Below are 14,276 nucleotides of genomic sequence, written 5' to 3'. Positions count from 1 at the left end.
TGGAGTACATAAAATAAAATGAGATGTGTAAACAGTAAAATATTTAAAGTGAACAAATTTTGATTGGGTATTCAGATTAGATAAAGAAAAGTGAGTTCTAAAAAAAATTCATTTTAATTTGAAAAATAGTAGTAAAAAACACAATTGGATTCTGAAATCTATTATAATTTTTCATATCCAAACTATCTAGATAATTACAGTAATGACAATCATTTTAATCACTTTATACAAATGACTATAAGGAGAATTCATAAACAAAACAACCAAATTTAAAGAAGAAAATTGTAAGTCTTGAAAAATTTCATTTAACAATTCCCATAACCGTATAGCAATAAAACAATAAAAGAAGAACAAATGAGAGAAAATTTTAATATATTTCACACAAAGAACATAGAGAACATAAAATCACTCATTTTTTTAACATTTAGATCAATAGGTAAATTACTATACAACAACTTCAAAAAACCATAATTGTAACCGGTCACACATTATTTAACCAAATCAAGTCTTCTCAAACTAGGTATTCCAAACTAGAAAAACATTTTCTTATTTACAACTTTTTGAGAAAGCATATGAGTATCATCCATAGTCTAATTAGGTACATTTTCATTTTTATTAACCATTAAAGAAGAAAAATCACATAAATTTACAACAACAAAAAAAGTTTCATAGTATTTGTCTATACCGAACTAACAATAGAGTATAACCTTACTCTATACAAATTTAAAAAATTAAGAATTATAATCAATTTAGATATTCAAATGTCAGAACATCGATCATTCAAAAAATTATTACAATTACTCTTTTCTAGTGTCCAAAAAGTATTTTCAAGAACAATATCATATATGCATTATTAATATCATGTTAAATTGATGATAATTTAAAGAACCTATATTAATAATACTTAGATTTAAAAAATTAAATACGCATTAGACAAAATCATTTTCGCATAAGCAAAATTTCAAACTAAACATAATATATGAACTTTATTTTCTCACTAAATATTAGTAACTTGTAAACTACACGGGAATGAGTAATTCATTGTATTTGATTTCATTTATATTGTTTTTAACATGCTAACTTTTATATTGTTTATGTATATTGTAGATTATGTATTCACATATAGACTAACATTTCTAGAACAGATTAGTTTTAAAATAGATGGAGGTAATCAAACCGTCATTATTTTAAGCAAAATTATCATACTTATTATTGTTGTTATTTTTCTTTAAATTTTCAAGTTTAATTTGAATACTAGTTTGGAAATTGAACTTGAGTTTAATTATTTGTACTTGATGTGTTTTCTATGAGCTCATACAGGAATTGTTTTGAACATAATATAATCAGATGTGAATGAAAATAAACTGTAAGAGTATGAAACCTTCATTTTGATATGGTGATAGGTTAAAATGAAGTATAAGATTAAAAATGAAATTCATCATATTTTAAAAACGAGACTGAAATTATTATTATTATTTTAATATGAAACTAAAATTGAAGGACTAAAGTTATATGTATTTACTTAAAAATGCTAACAGATTAAAATTTATACTATCATATATCAAATGCTAAGAGATTAAAACTTCATCCTTTAGACCACTAAGGTTGAAATTCAAATGTTTTCGATTAGTAAAACTCAAGATCGTATTAACGTTTCACTGATACATTAATTGTTCTGCAATTAATAAGATGCGTGGTACTTAATAGAATCTTAAAGATCATAAACAATCTCGATGTAAGAAAAAAAATTAATTATTTATATTCCTAAAATAGTTTATTATTAAACACACACAAAAATTAACCCAATGCTATAATTTGCTATTAATAAAATTAAGCAGGAAGAACAATTATATATATATATATATATATATATATATAAGCTTAAAATTAACAAGAAATTTATAACTACTCTTAATCATTTAAACTTTTTATAGCACGTTACTTTTTTTTTTCTTCTTATTTTGAGTTCAGTTATAACTTTGAATATTAACTAACGCGTATAGTTAAAAAGAAAGAAAAGAAAAACTATGTTAAGTGTGTGTTAATATATATATATTTTGATAATTTAGTACTCAGATATATAATTATTTAAGCGCATAATTATATAAAAAAATTATTACCAATTTTGTATTTCAAATTTTTTTATAAAAGGCTTAATTAATTCCTAGATCTTTAATTCAATTTAATTTTTATATTTATTTTTTACTTAAATCTTACTTTTTAAGAAGATTATGCGATTTCTTAAATTAAATTGCCATTAATCGTGTTTAAAAATGTTATGTGTCACATTCAAAATAATAAATGACTCAAACATATGACAAATTCATATTTTAACCCGTGTTAATATTAATTTAAAAAAACATATCATATTAAGTTTTTTATTATTATTATAAAAGTAGGATCAAAAGAGTTTTAGTTTCTTTTTTAAATATAGAAACAAAAACGAATTCAAAACTTAGACCAAATTACTAGTAAACTTTTTACAAAATTTATTTTTCAATATAATACTTATTTTAGTAGTAATCAACATATAAGTTAAGAATACAAAAGTTTATTAAAAAATATAAAGAAAAATACTTTTATTGTTAATTATATTATAAACAAAAAAGATAATACACACAAAATCTTTATTTAATGATTAATTTCAAAATTAAATACTTCACAATTTAATAATGGTAACAAATAACTACATAAAAATCATAGTGAAAAGGTCAATAAGAAGGATCTAACTTTTCATGAGTGAAAATAATAATAATAATAATAATATTCCTTGAGTATTTGAACCGAGCTTCTCCCTTACAAAAACTGTGGTTATGAAAAAATAATGTGGAGAATGTGGAATAAATTTTTATTTGAAGTGTATCATATGAAAGAAGATTTTACAACCTGTTTTGATTCCCATGTGAATTAGGTGTAAAGTTACGACAACAAAATAAAATATAGGATAAATGATGATTTAATATGCACTCTAGTTCTTGAAAGACCAAAGAATCTTGTCTATATAAATATGTGAAAAATTTATTAATTATGTATTGGTTATGAAGTTTTATGAAAATATTTTACTATTAAAATTTAATTTAATATTGTTTTTTGAATACATTATAGTATTTTGAGATTAATTTATATCTCATACATTCAAAGATTTATCAAATTTGTTAGAGACTAAATGGTTTAGTTCTCACATTTTTTAAAGACCAAATTTGATATAAATTGTAATATCATACCCACGTCAAATTAAGAGTTAATGGATGCACTTTATACTTTATACTTTATACTTTATACGCTTCTAATTAACTTCATTTCTTTTTTTGGTGAATAATGCATAAATATATAGTAAGAATAAGGATAAGCAACTAAAGAGGGAAATTAATTACATAAAAAAAATAAATAAAGAGTGAAAAGAAAAAGAAAAAAAAAAGGAAAAAAAGGAGAACGCATGGTTTTGCTCAAAATAAACAAAGTCAGTGCCACCTCAAGTTTGTTCCCTGTTTGGATCAATCCGTCGTTGCAACCGCCAGTCGCACCTTTTCTGTCGCCGGAATCCACCACCTTCTCTTCGGCCACGGTATCGTATAATTATCTTTCTCGTTGATACCGTTATTCATTTCAATCCCTAGCTACTGATAGCATCACCACTCACACCGTCAATGTGCCTTATGAAGAACCGTCCTCTGCGGTACGCTAGCTAGGGCTTGGGCGGTGCACTGAATTTTCGAATTCGTGACTTTCAATTGGAATTAGGGGGCAGGGGAGAATATATTTTTTGATTTGGCATCGATTTGTGATTTGACTTTTTGTAAAACGAATCCACAACACACACACATACACACTAAAATTGAGCTTATGGTTATTTACCTGAAACTGTTAATGCGGGAAGAGAATTTGTATTTGCTTGTTTGGGTAGGCGAGAATATACTAAGGAAGTCCGTTATCAGATTTTGACTTGCGGTTCCATCAGATTATTGGTTGTCTGACCCGTTTTTATTTTGATGTAGTTAGGTTAGGTAGATGATTGCGACTTAATTCATGTTCCATATATGTACATGACATGGGATGTGAGTACCTATTTTAGCACGTGCCTTCATGATTTTGATGGATTTCTTACTGGAAACTACTTGCATGCAGGTGAATATTTGATCGGCAATACTTATTAGTGAAATTTTAGAATATAAAGAAGCTTCAATGGCCAAGAAACCAGGACAAAGATCCAGTAAATTATCTGTGTACCTTTACATTCCTAATATAATAGGTGGGTGTTTACTTTCAATGTTTGCTTACGTATTGTAGCAACAATGCTCTTAAAAAAACACATTGTAGCAAGAATGCGTACTCTAAATTCTAATACTTGCGTTAATAAGAATAACGGGATACAACTCTGATTTTTGGGCATATGGACAGCGCGAATCAGAAAATTTTTCTGGGTCATTTTTCTTATTGGCACATTTGTTTTTGGAAAACATGAGGCTTTGTTACTCTTTTATTATACCATGTGTTATCAACTGCTGTTTTTAACAAATGGATGTTTGGTAATTGGATCGTTCAGGAGATTGTACTCAACTTCTTCATAGTTCTCCATGAATACAAACTGTCTTAACTCCTGACCGTGTCCATGGTGATGCAGGATACATCCGGGTTCTTTTAAACTGTTTTGCCTTCTCCCAATGTTTAACAAACAAAATCCTGTTCTCTTTTCTCTATTTTTTGAGGTGGGATACCATTTTACGGGCTTTCTCTTGTATTGAGTTTTTTTTTTTTTTATGTTTATGGGATGTGGGACATAATTTGGCTGAATCTGTGTTGCCAGCTTTGTTTGTGATGCTGTCGATGGATGGTGTGCCCGCAAATTCAATCAAGGTATAAACTTTTTTGTTGATGTCAGATGACAGTACGTTTATCAGTTAAGGTTTTCCTATTGAATTCATAAATAATGTCAATGCTCAACTAAGAAAATTCTTGCTCATAATTTATATGAGTCCACAATGCATGCCATTGCATTTGCATACATAACACTAACCTTCAGAAAAAGTTAATTGAGGGATAATTGTGTTTTGACTAGTTGTAGTTTACTATTTGGACATTTTGAATATGATCTCTGTGTTAATTTGTACCCTTAGTCTCTTTCTGTTTAGTGTGAGCGAACAAGTAAAGATTTTTTTTTTTTTATTTACTCTTTTATCAATTATTGAGTCCTTCAAAATCATCTGGAACATAAAATCTGGAAAATCAGTTCAAAACTGAGGGACTGTCTATATATCACAGCACAACTATAATTTGCTTAGATAATTTCTGAGACGCATAGCATATACATTATGAATGTGAGGTAATACTGATTTTCTCACAATTGTAAGGCTGATACCATATTAGCAAATATACATATTATTCTACTATTTTTCACTTACCTAAGGGTTATGTAATAGCAAATTTAGATTAAAATTTGAAGAGTCCACCAAATTTCATCATGTGCTAACTCCCAGCGTTAAGGATGTTTGTTTTGTTCCAATGATTGCATTTCGTTGTCTGTTAGAGTTTCACACTCTTTAATAAAACACTTGATAGATAGACCATATTGAACAAGAAAATAAAGGGATAACATGGCATATATGCTAAAGAGGGTTGGCTTAATTTGTTATAATCAAAGATCATATGTGAAAAGGTCTTGGATTCAAATTCTGGTTGTGATCTTTCACTGGTATCATGTGTAAGCACCACTATATGCCAGCTTGTAGCTTGCCCCAAATGGGGAATTGGGACAGTTACCTATCTCCCTAAATTGTCTATTTTTATTTTGAAAAGACAATTATTCTGTATAATAAACGAATACATTAACCTAGCATTTTTATTGTTTTCTGGATTCAGTGTCAACCTTTGGGGCTGTGCTGGACATGGTAACAGACAGGTTATTTTCTGTTCTCTCTCTCTCTCTCTCTCTATGCATGCATACCAAAGATATCTGATGATCGATGCTGTTATAACTTGTTTATGTTGTTCAATTCTTGTGTGCTTTGAAATAATGCGGCTTCCTTGATACCAGAATTAGCACTGCTTGTCTACTTGTTGTCCTTTCTCAACTGTACAAGTAAGAAATTTTCCTTTCAAATTCATTAGTCACTGTAATTTTAAGCATGCAAACCTGACTTTTGGGTTGAACTTGTGTAAAGGCCCGGCCTTATCTTCTTGTCATTGCTTGCTCTAGACATTGCCAGCCACTGGCTGCAAATGTACAGGTAATGCATATTGACTGTGCGTTTTTCCCCTAACTTTTATTGCTGATTCTCCAATTATTAGGTTTAATGTGGATGATATGTGGACTTGTTTTTAATTAAATGCAGTACTTTCTTGACGGGAAAGGCTAGTCATAAAGATGTAAAAGACAGCAGCAACTGGCTTTTCAGGGCATACTATGGAAATCGGATGTTTATGGCTTACTGTTGTGTCTCATGTGAGGTAAGTGCAATATCCTCTTCCAGATCTCTGGAAAATCTTTAATAACTAGTTTTTTATTTGGATTCTTATCCTTAATATTGTATAGGTTATATACTTAGTCCTGTTTTATCTTGCGGAGAATCAAACAGAGAAATTGGTGGACGTAAGTGCTCCCTACTGGTGTTAAATTATTTAAGACATTTTATTTGCCGTGATCATCATAGTTTCTCATTTGTTTATATTTCCAGGTTATATCAAATAATTTGCAAAAGATGTCATTACTTTCTCTCCTAATTGGTACTAGTTTATTTGGATGGGCAGTCAAACAAATTATAAATGTTATTCAGGTTCGTATGTTTGTTCTGCATTTTTTATGATTAGACGCCTACGTATTTTTAGATTTTGACCACCCCAGTCAATATTGAAAAGACGAGAAAGAAAAAAAAAATTAAAAGAAGTAACACATAAGAGAAGAAAAGAAATCCCAAAGTCCAACGAAACTAGTGGCACTAATTGTTCATACATTTTTGGAATAAACATCCTGGAAGTATCGCAGTAGTACACAATTTTGAATCTTGAAAGTCTTTTGTATTCTACTTTTATTTTTTGTTTAACTATTATTTGTCAACCTTTTTTCTAAGCAAAAGGATCAGCACAAAGTTTCGTGAAGTGTATTTTATCGACTACAGTTATAAAACTTATTCTACTAGAGATGGTGACATTACTTCAATTTGCAGAAGCTTTCCACACATTATCAATTAATCTTGATAATAATTTGAGGGATTGCTTTAGGCTGTTAAAATGAGGATTAAGATTCAATACATTTAGTAACTAGCAGGTTCTGTGGCGCCTCAAATATTGTTCGAGTTTGAATATATTAACTCTTTGGCTTGACTTATTAACTTAATATCATGACTTGATAATGAAAAGAGTTTTCTTTACATTCGCTATACAGATAGGGTCTTGGAATAACGACTGATTCTTCATTTTTTTTTTTCTGATGCGGATTATTATTTACTTAGCAATTAAATTGAGTCCTGCATTTATCTGCCCTAATTCCCTTGTGATTCCAGATGAAGACAGCAGCAGATGCGTGTGTGCTTTATGACATTGACAAAAAACATAAGAACTGATGTTTCTTCCACGACGAGAATCCCTTGCCTTTGTCTTCTCGTACCAAGTTATGTGCTCAGTTTAATATGAATTGCCGCGGATGGAAATTGAGCTTGATTTGTTCAGTTTTCTACATTTGTAATGAAAGAAATAGAAAAATTCTGAACTATAGAATTTACCTTTCCATGTAACAAAAATATTCTGTTGTTCTTTACCCACTGTTAACTACAATGCAACTCAAAGAAATATTTGTTCAGTTGTGAAATTTCAAATCCCTTTATAGGAGAAGAAGGATTGGCTGATTTTGATTTTATATTCTCTCTCGGGTGGGATGGGGTGTGGGTGTATAAACTGTATAAGCACCCTTTATACCACCACTTCGCAACACACTCTCTTCAATATTTATGAAAATTCGTATTACTGTGTGACACGGGGCTTGCAGGATTGATAAAACATCTGAACCATTCATACGTGCATAATTTCTCATATGTAACTCCAAGACATTGTTCTACTTGTGCGCGCTTGCTTTTGATTTGTGAAGTGATCCAATGTCACTTGTTTTTATATATTTTGCTAATTTACTGTATATTGGCCACTGATACCTCTGTCGAACCTTATTCCATGAGTCGATGAGTGAACCAATGTCACTTGTTCTTGTATGTTTGGAAAAGTAATGACTAATTTCTCGTCCTGTCTGCATAACAGCGTTATATGACTTGGTGAAGCATTCTAGTGTATTAATTCTACAACATACTACTACTGCATAAGAGTTTGAAGGCATAACAACACATGCATAAACAGAATATTGATAAAACCAATCCAAATCTTCAAATGAAACAGCTACACGGTTATTGGCTGCATAATTATTGAACCTACCAGAGATATATACATTCCCAAGCGTAGTCAAATAATAGACAAAATCAAAATCACATATTGCATAAATAATGACCTTGCTCCAAACAAGCAAATTTCTCTCTAACGTCCCTACTTTTTCTTGACAGCAAAACAATGTTCATAAAAAAAGATTCCTGGCTCATTAAAGTGTACTAATAAAGGCTAAACCCAAAAAACTGGCTAATGATGATGGCACATCCAAGAGCTATTGCAACAAGAGAAGAAGCCCAAGTAAGTTTCTCGGTTATTCTAGGTATTCTATCTTTAAGTGCCTCACTACACGAACCAATAAATACCGTATAGCTTCCCATTGCAACAACAGTTCCAAATAAGAACATAATGAGAAATGCAGCACCAGCCACCCGTGAAGGCAGAGCAAGAGCAGGCAAAACCATCATCAGTGCATCTGGTTGCAGTCCATGAACTATTCCCGTGGCAAAAGTAGCAAAACCAATCTTCTTCTTTCCTACTACAGGATTACTATCACGCGATTCATAGACGTCCACATCACATTCACCATTTTCCAAGGCAACACATGGAGTAGGCACTTCTGAAGCTTCCTTAATCCCCATTGCACCAATTACTAGCAGGGTAAGGCCAACCACTCTAGTGCCCCATGTCCGAATAACTTCAATGTGAAGTCGATCCTTTAGGAGCAAAAATATCAAGCCAAAGATAACTTGACCAGCATCATGGCCACAGCCCCAAAGGGCTCCAACAGCAGCACTCTCCATTCGGGATCGGCCTATTGACAATGGAGCCAAAGCTGCAAGGTGATCAGGCCCTGATAGTGTGTGCAAGCAACCAGCAAAGAAGCCAGTCCAAGCACTGCTTAGAAGCTCAGTGCGGATAAGTTTTCCACCAACTGCCGCAGCGGCAGGGCCACCACTCTTGGCAGCATTTTGAAATGTTGCAAAAGCTGCCGGAGCAAAAGCTGGCTGGACTAAAAGCAAAACAAGAGCAGACAGTACTGCCAATGTCCGAGCTGTTATTATTGCCTGAAAAAAAAAAACATAGCAAATCATACTTTTAAGCTTAACTACAGTGTTCAAACATCTAAACGGCATAAACCCTAGCAACCTTAAACCGAATAAATACTTGTAACCAAAAATACCACAATAATAATGATGATGATAATAATAAAAATAGCAGTGATACATTACCCGTATACCCAATTCAACAAATAAGTTAATGATCACGGTTTACCTGTAATTACACGTGATTAAAAAGCTAAGTTCTGTTATGATTCAACTCAACTCCAGAAAGAAAAAAAAAAAAAGTATTACCAGAACAGAGCTATTGATGGAAAAGTATCAGTCACAAAAACTGTTACATGCACAGTACACAAGCAACATAGCACCATCCGTTCAGATTACAACAGATTTCTGCACATAAATGACAATTCCCAATTTTCTAGGTCGAGTAATTTATCCCCTTTAAATAAAAGAGTAACGTAATCAACCACATTAATAGAATTTTCCTCTTAGCATAATATACTAAAATTACACGGATTCCCTAGGAGCCAATGACATGTTTAGATACCTTTGACTAAAATCACGAAGAGAATATACTAGAGGATACAGTTTACGATACAGAACATGGTTGAATTAAGAATGAGCATGATGTCAGATGCAAAGAGCACGAAATGCACACAAGATCTAAGCATCAACAAGCATAACAGCAGAAAGCACGTACCTTTGGTTTTTGGAAATTGTTCCCAGTGGTGATCTGATTGAGGGGTTGGGATTGGGGTGTGGAGGTTTGAGGACGAATGAGTTGAGAGGAGATAAGGGGTGGTAGGGTTTTGGGAACAGAAGATGACAAGGAAAATGATGGGTTTTCATGGTGGCAAGAAATTGAGGTGAAGGAAGAAGGTGGTGAAGAGAAAAGGTTGAAGCTTGGTGAGTGAAATCGTGTGAAGGGCTTGAGATTGGTGTGAAGAGGAGAAGAAGATAGAAGCCTATCCATGGGCATGGCTTCTATCGGAAATGAAGAGAAGAGAAGAGAAGAGAAGAAAAGTGATGAGAGAAGGTTTGATTGGATAAAGTCCTCGCTGTGCACCTAAAGCTCAATGTTAACAACCGTTTCGTTATGCTACGTTTTATTTTGTTTTAGGAATTTGTTATGTTTTTTTTTTTTTTTTTAATTTGGAACTAAATGGTTTGTGTTAAAACAAAATGAACCCAATAATGCTTAATTTCTTAATTTTTTAGGGAAAAATATTTTTTACAAATCATTTTTAAATGGATTATTTAATTGGATCAATATTTTCTTTTAAATAATTTATCATGATCGATAAAGGAAACGAAAAAGAGTCGGATATGACATGTATTTGAGTTATCGATACACCGATACGTTAATTTTGAAAATATTAGAACATGACACATGATATATGCATATTAAAAAATATCTATTTTTTTTAAACATGAAAAATATATGATTATTCTTGTGTGAATCTAAATTAAAATCAAATGTATTAAATATTTTAACATAAAAATTTATAAATTATTGTTATCATCAAAACATTATTGATTTATATATTAGATACTTTATTATTAAATATTGGTAAAATATCCTACAATATTATATACAGATACGTAACACGAGTTAAAATATCGGTACATAAAGAGATATATCACCAATCAATCATATTTAAATATATTTTTTACGTTTTGTAATTTAATAATATCTATAAAGAGTAGCCCTAATTGTAGGACAAATTAGTTAATCTATACTTCTTTATTTTTATTTATTAATATTTTAATATATTTCTCTTTCAAAATTTGAATTAATTTAATCTTATTTGTAAGTATTAGAATTGAGATAAAATTATCATCGAAAGATCTCCCTTATCTACGTGCAAAAACCATTTTGATGCAAGTCATTTTGATGTATTTACGAGTAATTGGTATTGAATAAAATAATGTCAACCTATTAGAGTTTTGATGAGTTTTTTTATCTCGATAATGTCAACTTATTAGAGTTATTATGAATCTTTTACCACAAAAACTTCAACCTAGTAGATATTAGTGTCAACTATATATTAATATTATCATTTTTTTATCATTAAATGATCTCTTCAATATTATCATTGTTTTCTTAGTTAGGATATCCTTATTTTCACATTCATTATGTAAGTGTCTTTATCTATCTATAACTTCAAATTAATGTTGGCTTCAACTTCAATCCACCTTTCATTGAAACAAATAAATGTGAGGAAATAAATATCAAGTTCTAATAAATAATTCATAAATAAATTAATCAGTATAGTCAAAAAAGTGTTTATAGTAACAAAATTTTACCTCAAACTTAAAAGTTGAGTTAATAATTTATTATTAATTTAATAAAAATTATCTTATTAAGGTAGCGTTTGAATTGAAAAAAAATATTTGAGAAAAAGTAAGTAAATGGATTTGAGAAAATATAAAGTATATTATAGGATTGTTTAGATTAAGAGATTTGAAGAGATGAATAAAGGAATTTCAAGAGAAAGTTTGTAAATAATGTGATAGATATGATAGATAAGAAAAAAATTAATTGATAAAATTATATAATTATTAATCACTTTTGTCGAGAAATGTGATATAAATTGAAATGTAAAATAGTGAAAATTATATTAAAATGAAATTAAATTTGTTATTTATAAAAGAAATATATTTGAAATTCGATCCATATCCTAATTCAACTAATTCATACCATATATATACATAAAAATATTAAATTAAAATATGTATCAAAATTAAATGGAACATATTGTTTTGAAGAAAATACATAATATGTATCAAAATTATTACGAAATAACCCATAATCATTTTTCCAAATTAAAGTGAATGGTGTTTTGGTATTTTACTCACGTTGAATAGTTCATCCCTCCAAATCTGATGATTTGTTGAGAGTGTATATAATCTCTTACACAAATGAATGCTGACTTATATTTTTTGTTGAAATTTTTCTATCCACTTATTTTTCATTTGTTCCTTTGAATAATGAAAACAATTGTGTGATGGCTCAAATGGGATTTTAAACACTAATCTCAGACACCCTTTTGGTTACATTCATTTTAAAATCGTTACTAAAAAATGGCTAGGACAAATTATAAAAAAAAAGTGGCAAATTTCTCTCGTATTAATTACTTTTATATAATTTATGTCTATCTTATTAATAATATTACAATGTAATTAATAATATTACGAATAAAATTGATATTTCAGCTATAATCACACCCCCTAAATCCATTAATCTTGTCATCTCCTAAAATATTCATTAAAAAGCATAAATCAAATAAAAGAATATAAAGTAGGAGAGATTACATAAAACCCATGATAAAAATTAAATGTTACTTTATGAAACATAAACAAATTATATTTATTATGAAAAAAAAAACCTAAATAAATAGATAAAGATAAAACGTTAAACCACTTATCTTGTTTTCTATGAATTAAAACTCTTCCAATTCCGATCTGACGTCAGATAATCTCAGTCATAACTAAAACAAAAAGTCTTTCTCTCTCTCCCCTTTCTCTCTTTCTCTCTCTCTTTCTCTGTGTTTTTCAACTCAACCCCCTTTCTCTTTCTCTTTTCCCTTCCTTACAGTCTCCTCCCATCTTTCTCGGAACCGCCTCCTTTATTCTTGTTACCACTTCTTTCAACTGATTCCTTCAATCTCAACACAACATCCCCCCACCTTCTCCTTTCTGTTTTGTCTATCTCTGAAATATCTGAACCGTTTACATTTTATTGGGCCTCGTGAGATCCATAGTTCCGACCTACCCGAGTTATCCGACCTACCCGAGCTATCCGACCTACCCGAGCTACCGAGCTGTTTGACTATACTGACCTAACGAGATACTTTGTTGAATCCTACTAAGTCGAAATCCGACCTAACGTGTTGACCAGTACAAAAACTAAATTAACTAACATAATAGCATGATGGTTTCCTTCATGAAAACATGAGAAACTTTGAAGTGCATACTTACAAGAATGCAAAAAGTGGTGTCATCTTTCTCTAAGAGACTTTAAGGAATCACTCATTGATAAAAAAATAATGCATGCAAACTAAGGAATAATCACTCTCCAACCAAAGTATTTGAAAGTCCACTTTCCAAGGATGCTCCAAAGTACAAATTGTCCCATAAACACATCATAAATAAAAGTCCAGTCAGAAAAAAAAACTGAAAATTTACTCACATATTCATCATATCTTTCTTTAAAAATGCCAACACGCATAGTCAAAAATCAAGACAATCCCTAACTACATAATCAATATCCACCTTGAATCAATTAACAGATGAAACTTGTCATATTATATCCATAAATATTACTAGTTGAATTTTTCCCACTATACTAAACAACTTTCCTTTCTAAAAACAAGTTTATTATGAATTTTATTAACCAATGACCGAAATAATTGCACATTAGGAGCCCTAAGAAAATTGGCACGCCCAAATATATAAAAAGAAGAGATTTTTTATTACAAGCGAGAAATCTCTTGAAATATCTAACAAAAGAAACAGACACATACACATTAGCAGTATAAAAGTGACTTTTAGCAGGACTCACCCATAGACCAGAGAAAGTGTCATGTCCATGCAAGAAAGATTTCAAGTAGTGCATGATCCCAATATCTCCTCTACAAAAGACAAATATATCATCAACAAAAAAAGTATGAAAATGAAATTGCATCCCCAAAAACCAACCATGGAAAGCATGAGCTTCTTATAAATAAGTTATGAAATTCCTAATTATAAATATTACTATAGATTCTAATTATATAAATTAATATATATATATATATATATTATAAATTATTTTTTTAGTTAAAATTTATTTTGTAACTCATTCCTTAT

The 14,276-nt window shown here is 30.2% G+C and overlaps 2 protein-coding genes across 3 annotated transcripts; one reads left to right on the top strand and one right to left on the bottom strand.

The window, feature by feature from the left end:
* Window positions 1–3,420: 3,420 nt before the first annotated feature.
* On the top strand, window positions 3,421–7,849 carry PIS2 (Putative CDP-diacylglycerol-inositol 3-phosphatidyltransferase 2). 2 transcript variants are annotated; one of them, XM_028053535.2, is made up of 11 exons: window positions 3,421–3,565; window positions 4,126–4,249; window positions 4,622–4,706; window positions 4,805–4,854; window positions 5,857–5,896; window positions 6,032–6,076; window positions 6,159–6,224; window positions 6,330–6,444; window positions 6,530–6,586; window positions 6,672–6,770; window positions 7,497–7,849. In XM_028053535.2, exons 2-11 carry the CDS (start codon window positions 4,183–4,185, stop codon window positions 7,554–7,556), a joined length of 684 nt encoding a protein of 227 aa, XP_027909336.1. In that variant the 5' UTR covers window positions 3,421–3,565; window positions 4,126–4,182; the 3' UTR covers window positions 7,557–7,849. The 2 variants fall into 2 exon arrangements, with proteins under 2 accessions (XP_027909336.1, XP_085525187.1); XM_085669061.1 differs by lacking the exon at window positions 3,421–3,565 and adding an exon at window positions 3,654–3,676.
* A 513-nt stretch (window positions 7,850–8,362) lies between these two features.
* Window positions 8,363–10,508, bottom strand: LOC114170470 (chloroplast protein FOR GROWTH AND FERTILITY 2-like). The gene is made up of 2 exons (XM_028055958.2): window positions 10,126–10,508; window positions 8,363–9,428 (listed from the first exon to the last, which is right to left on the bottom strand). The coding sequence occupies exons 1-2, from the start codon at window positions 10,402–10,404 to the stop codon at window positions 8,583–8,585; spliced, it is 1,125 nt and encodes a 374-aa protein (XP_027911759.2). The 5' UTR covers window positions 10,405–10,508; the 3' UTR covers window positions 8,363–8,582.
* Between the last annotated feature and the right edge of the window lie 3,768 nt (window positions 10,509–14,276).

This window comes from Vigna unguiculata, chromosome 11 (assembly GCF_037176805.1).
Source record: "Vigna unguiculata cultivar grain cowpea cultivar isolate G323 ecotype 2 chromosome 11, ASM3717680v1, whole genome shotgun sequence".
Classification (NCBI taxonomy): Eukaryota; Viridiplantae; Streptophyta; class Magnoliopsida; order Fabales; family Fabaceae; genus Vigna; species Vigna unguiculata.
Note: the sequence above shows the minus strand (reverse complement) of the source record. Positions and strands in the feature narration are given on the sequence as shown.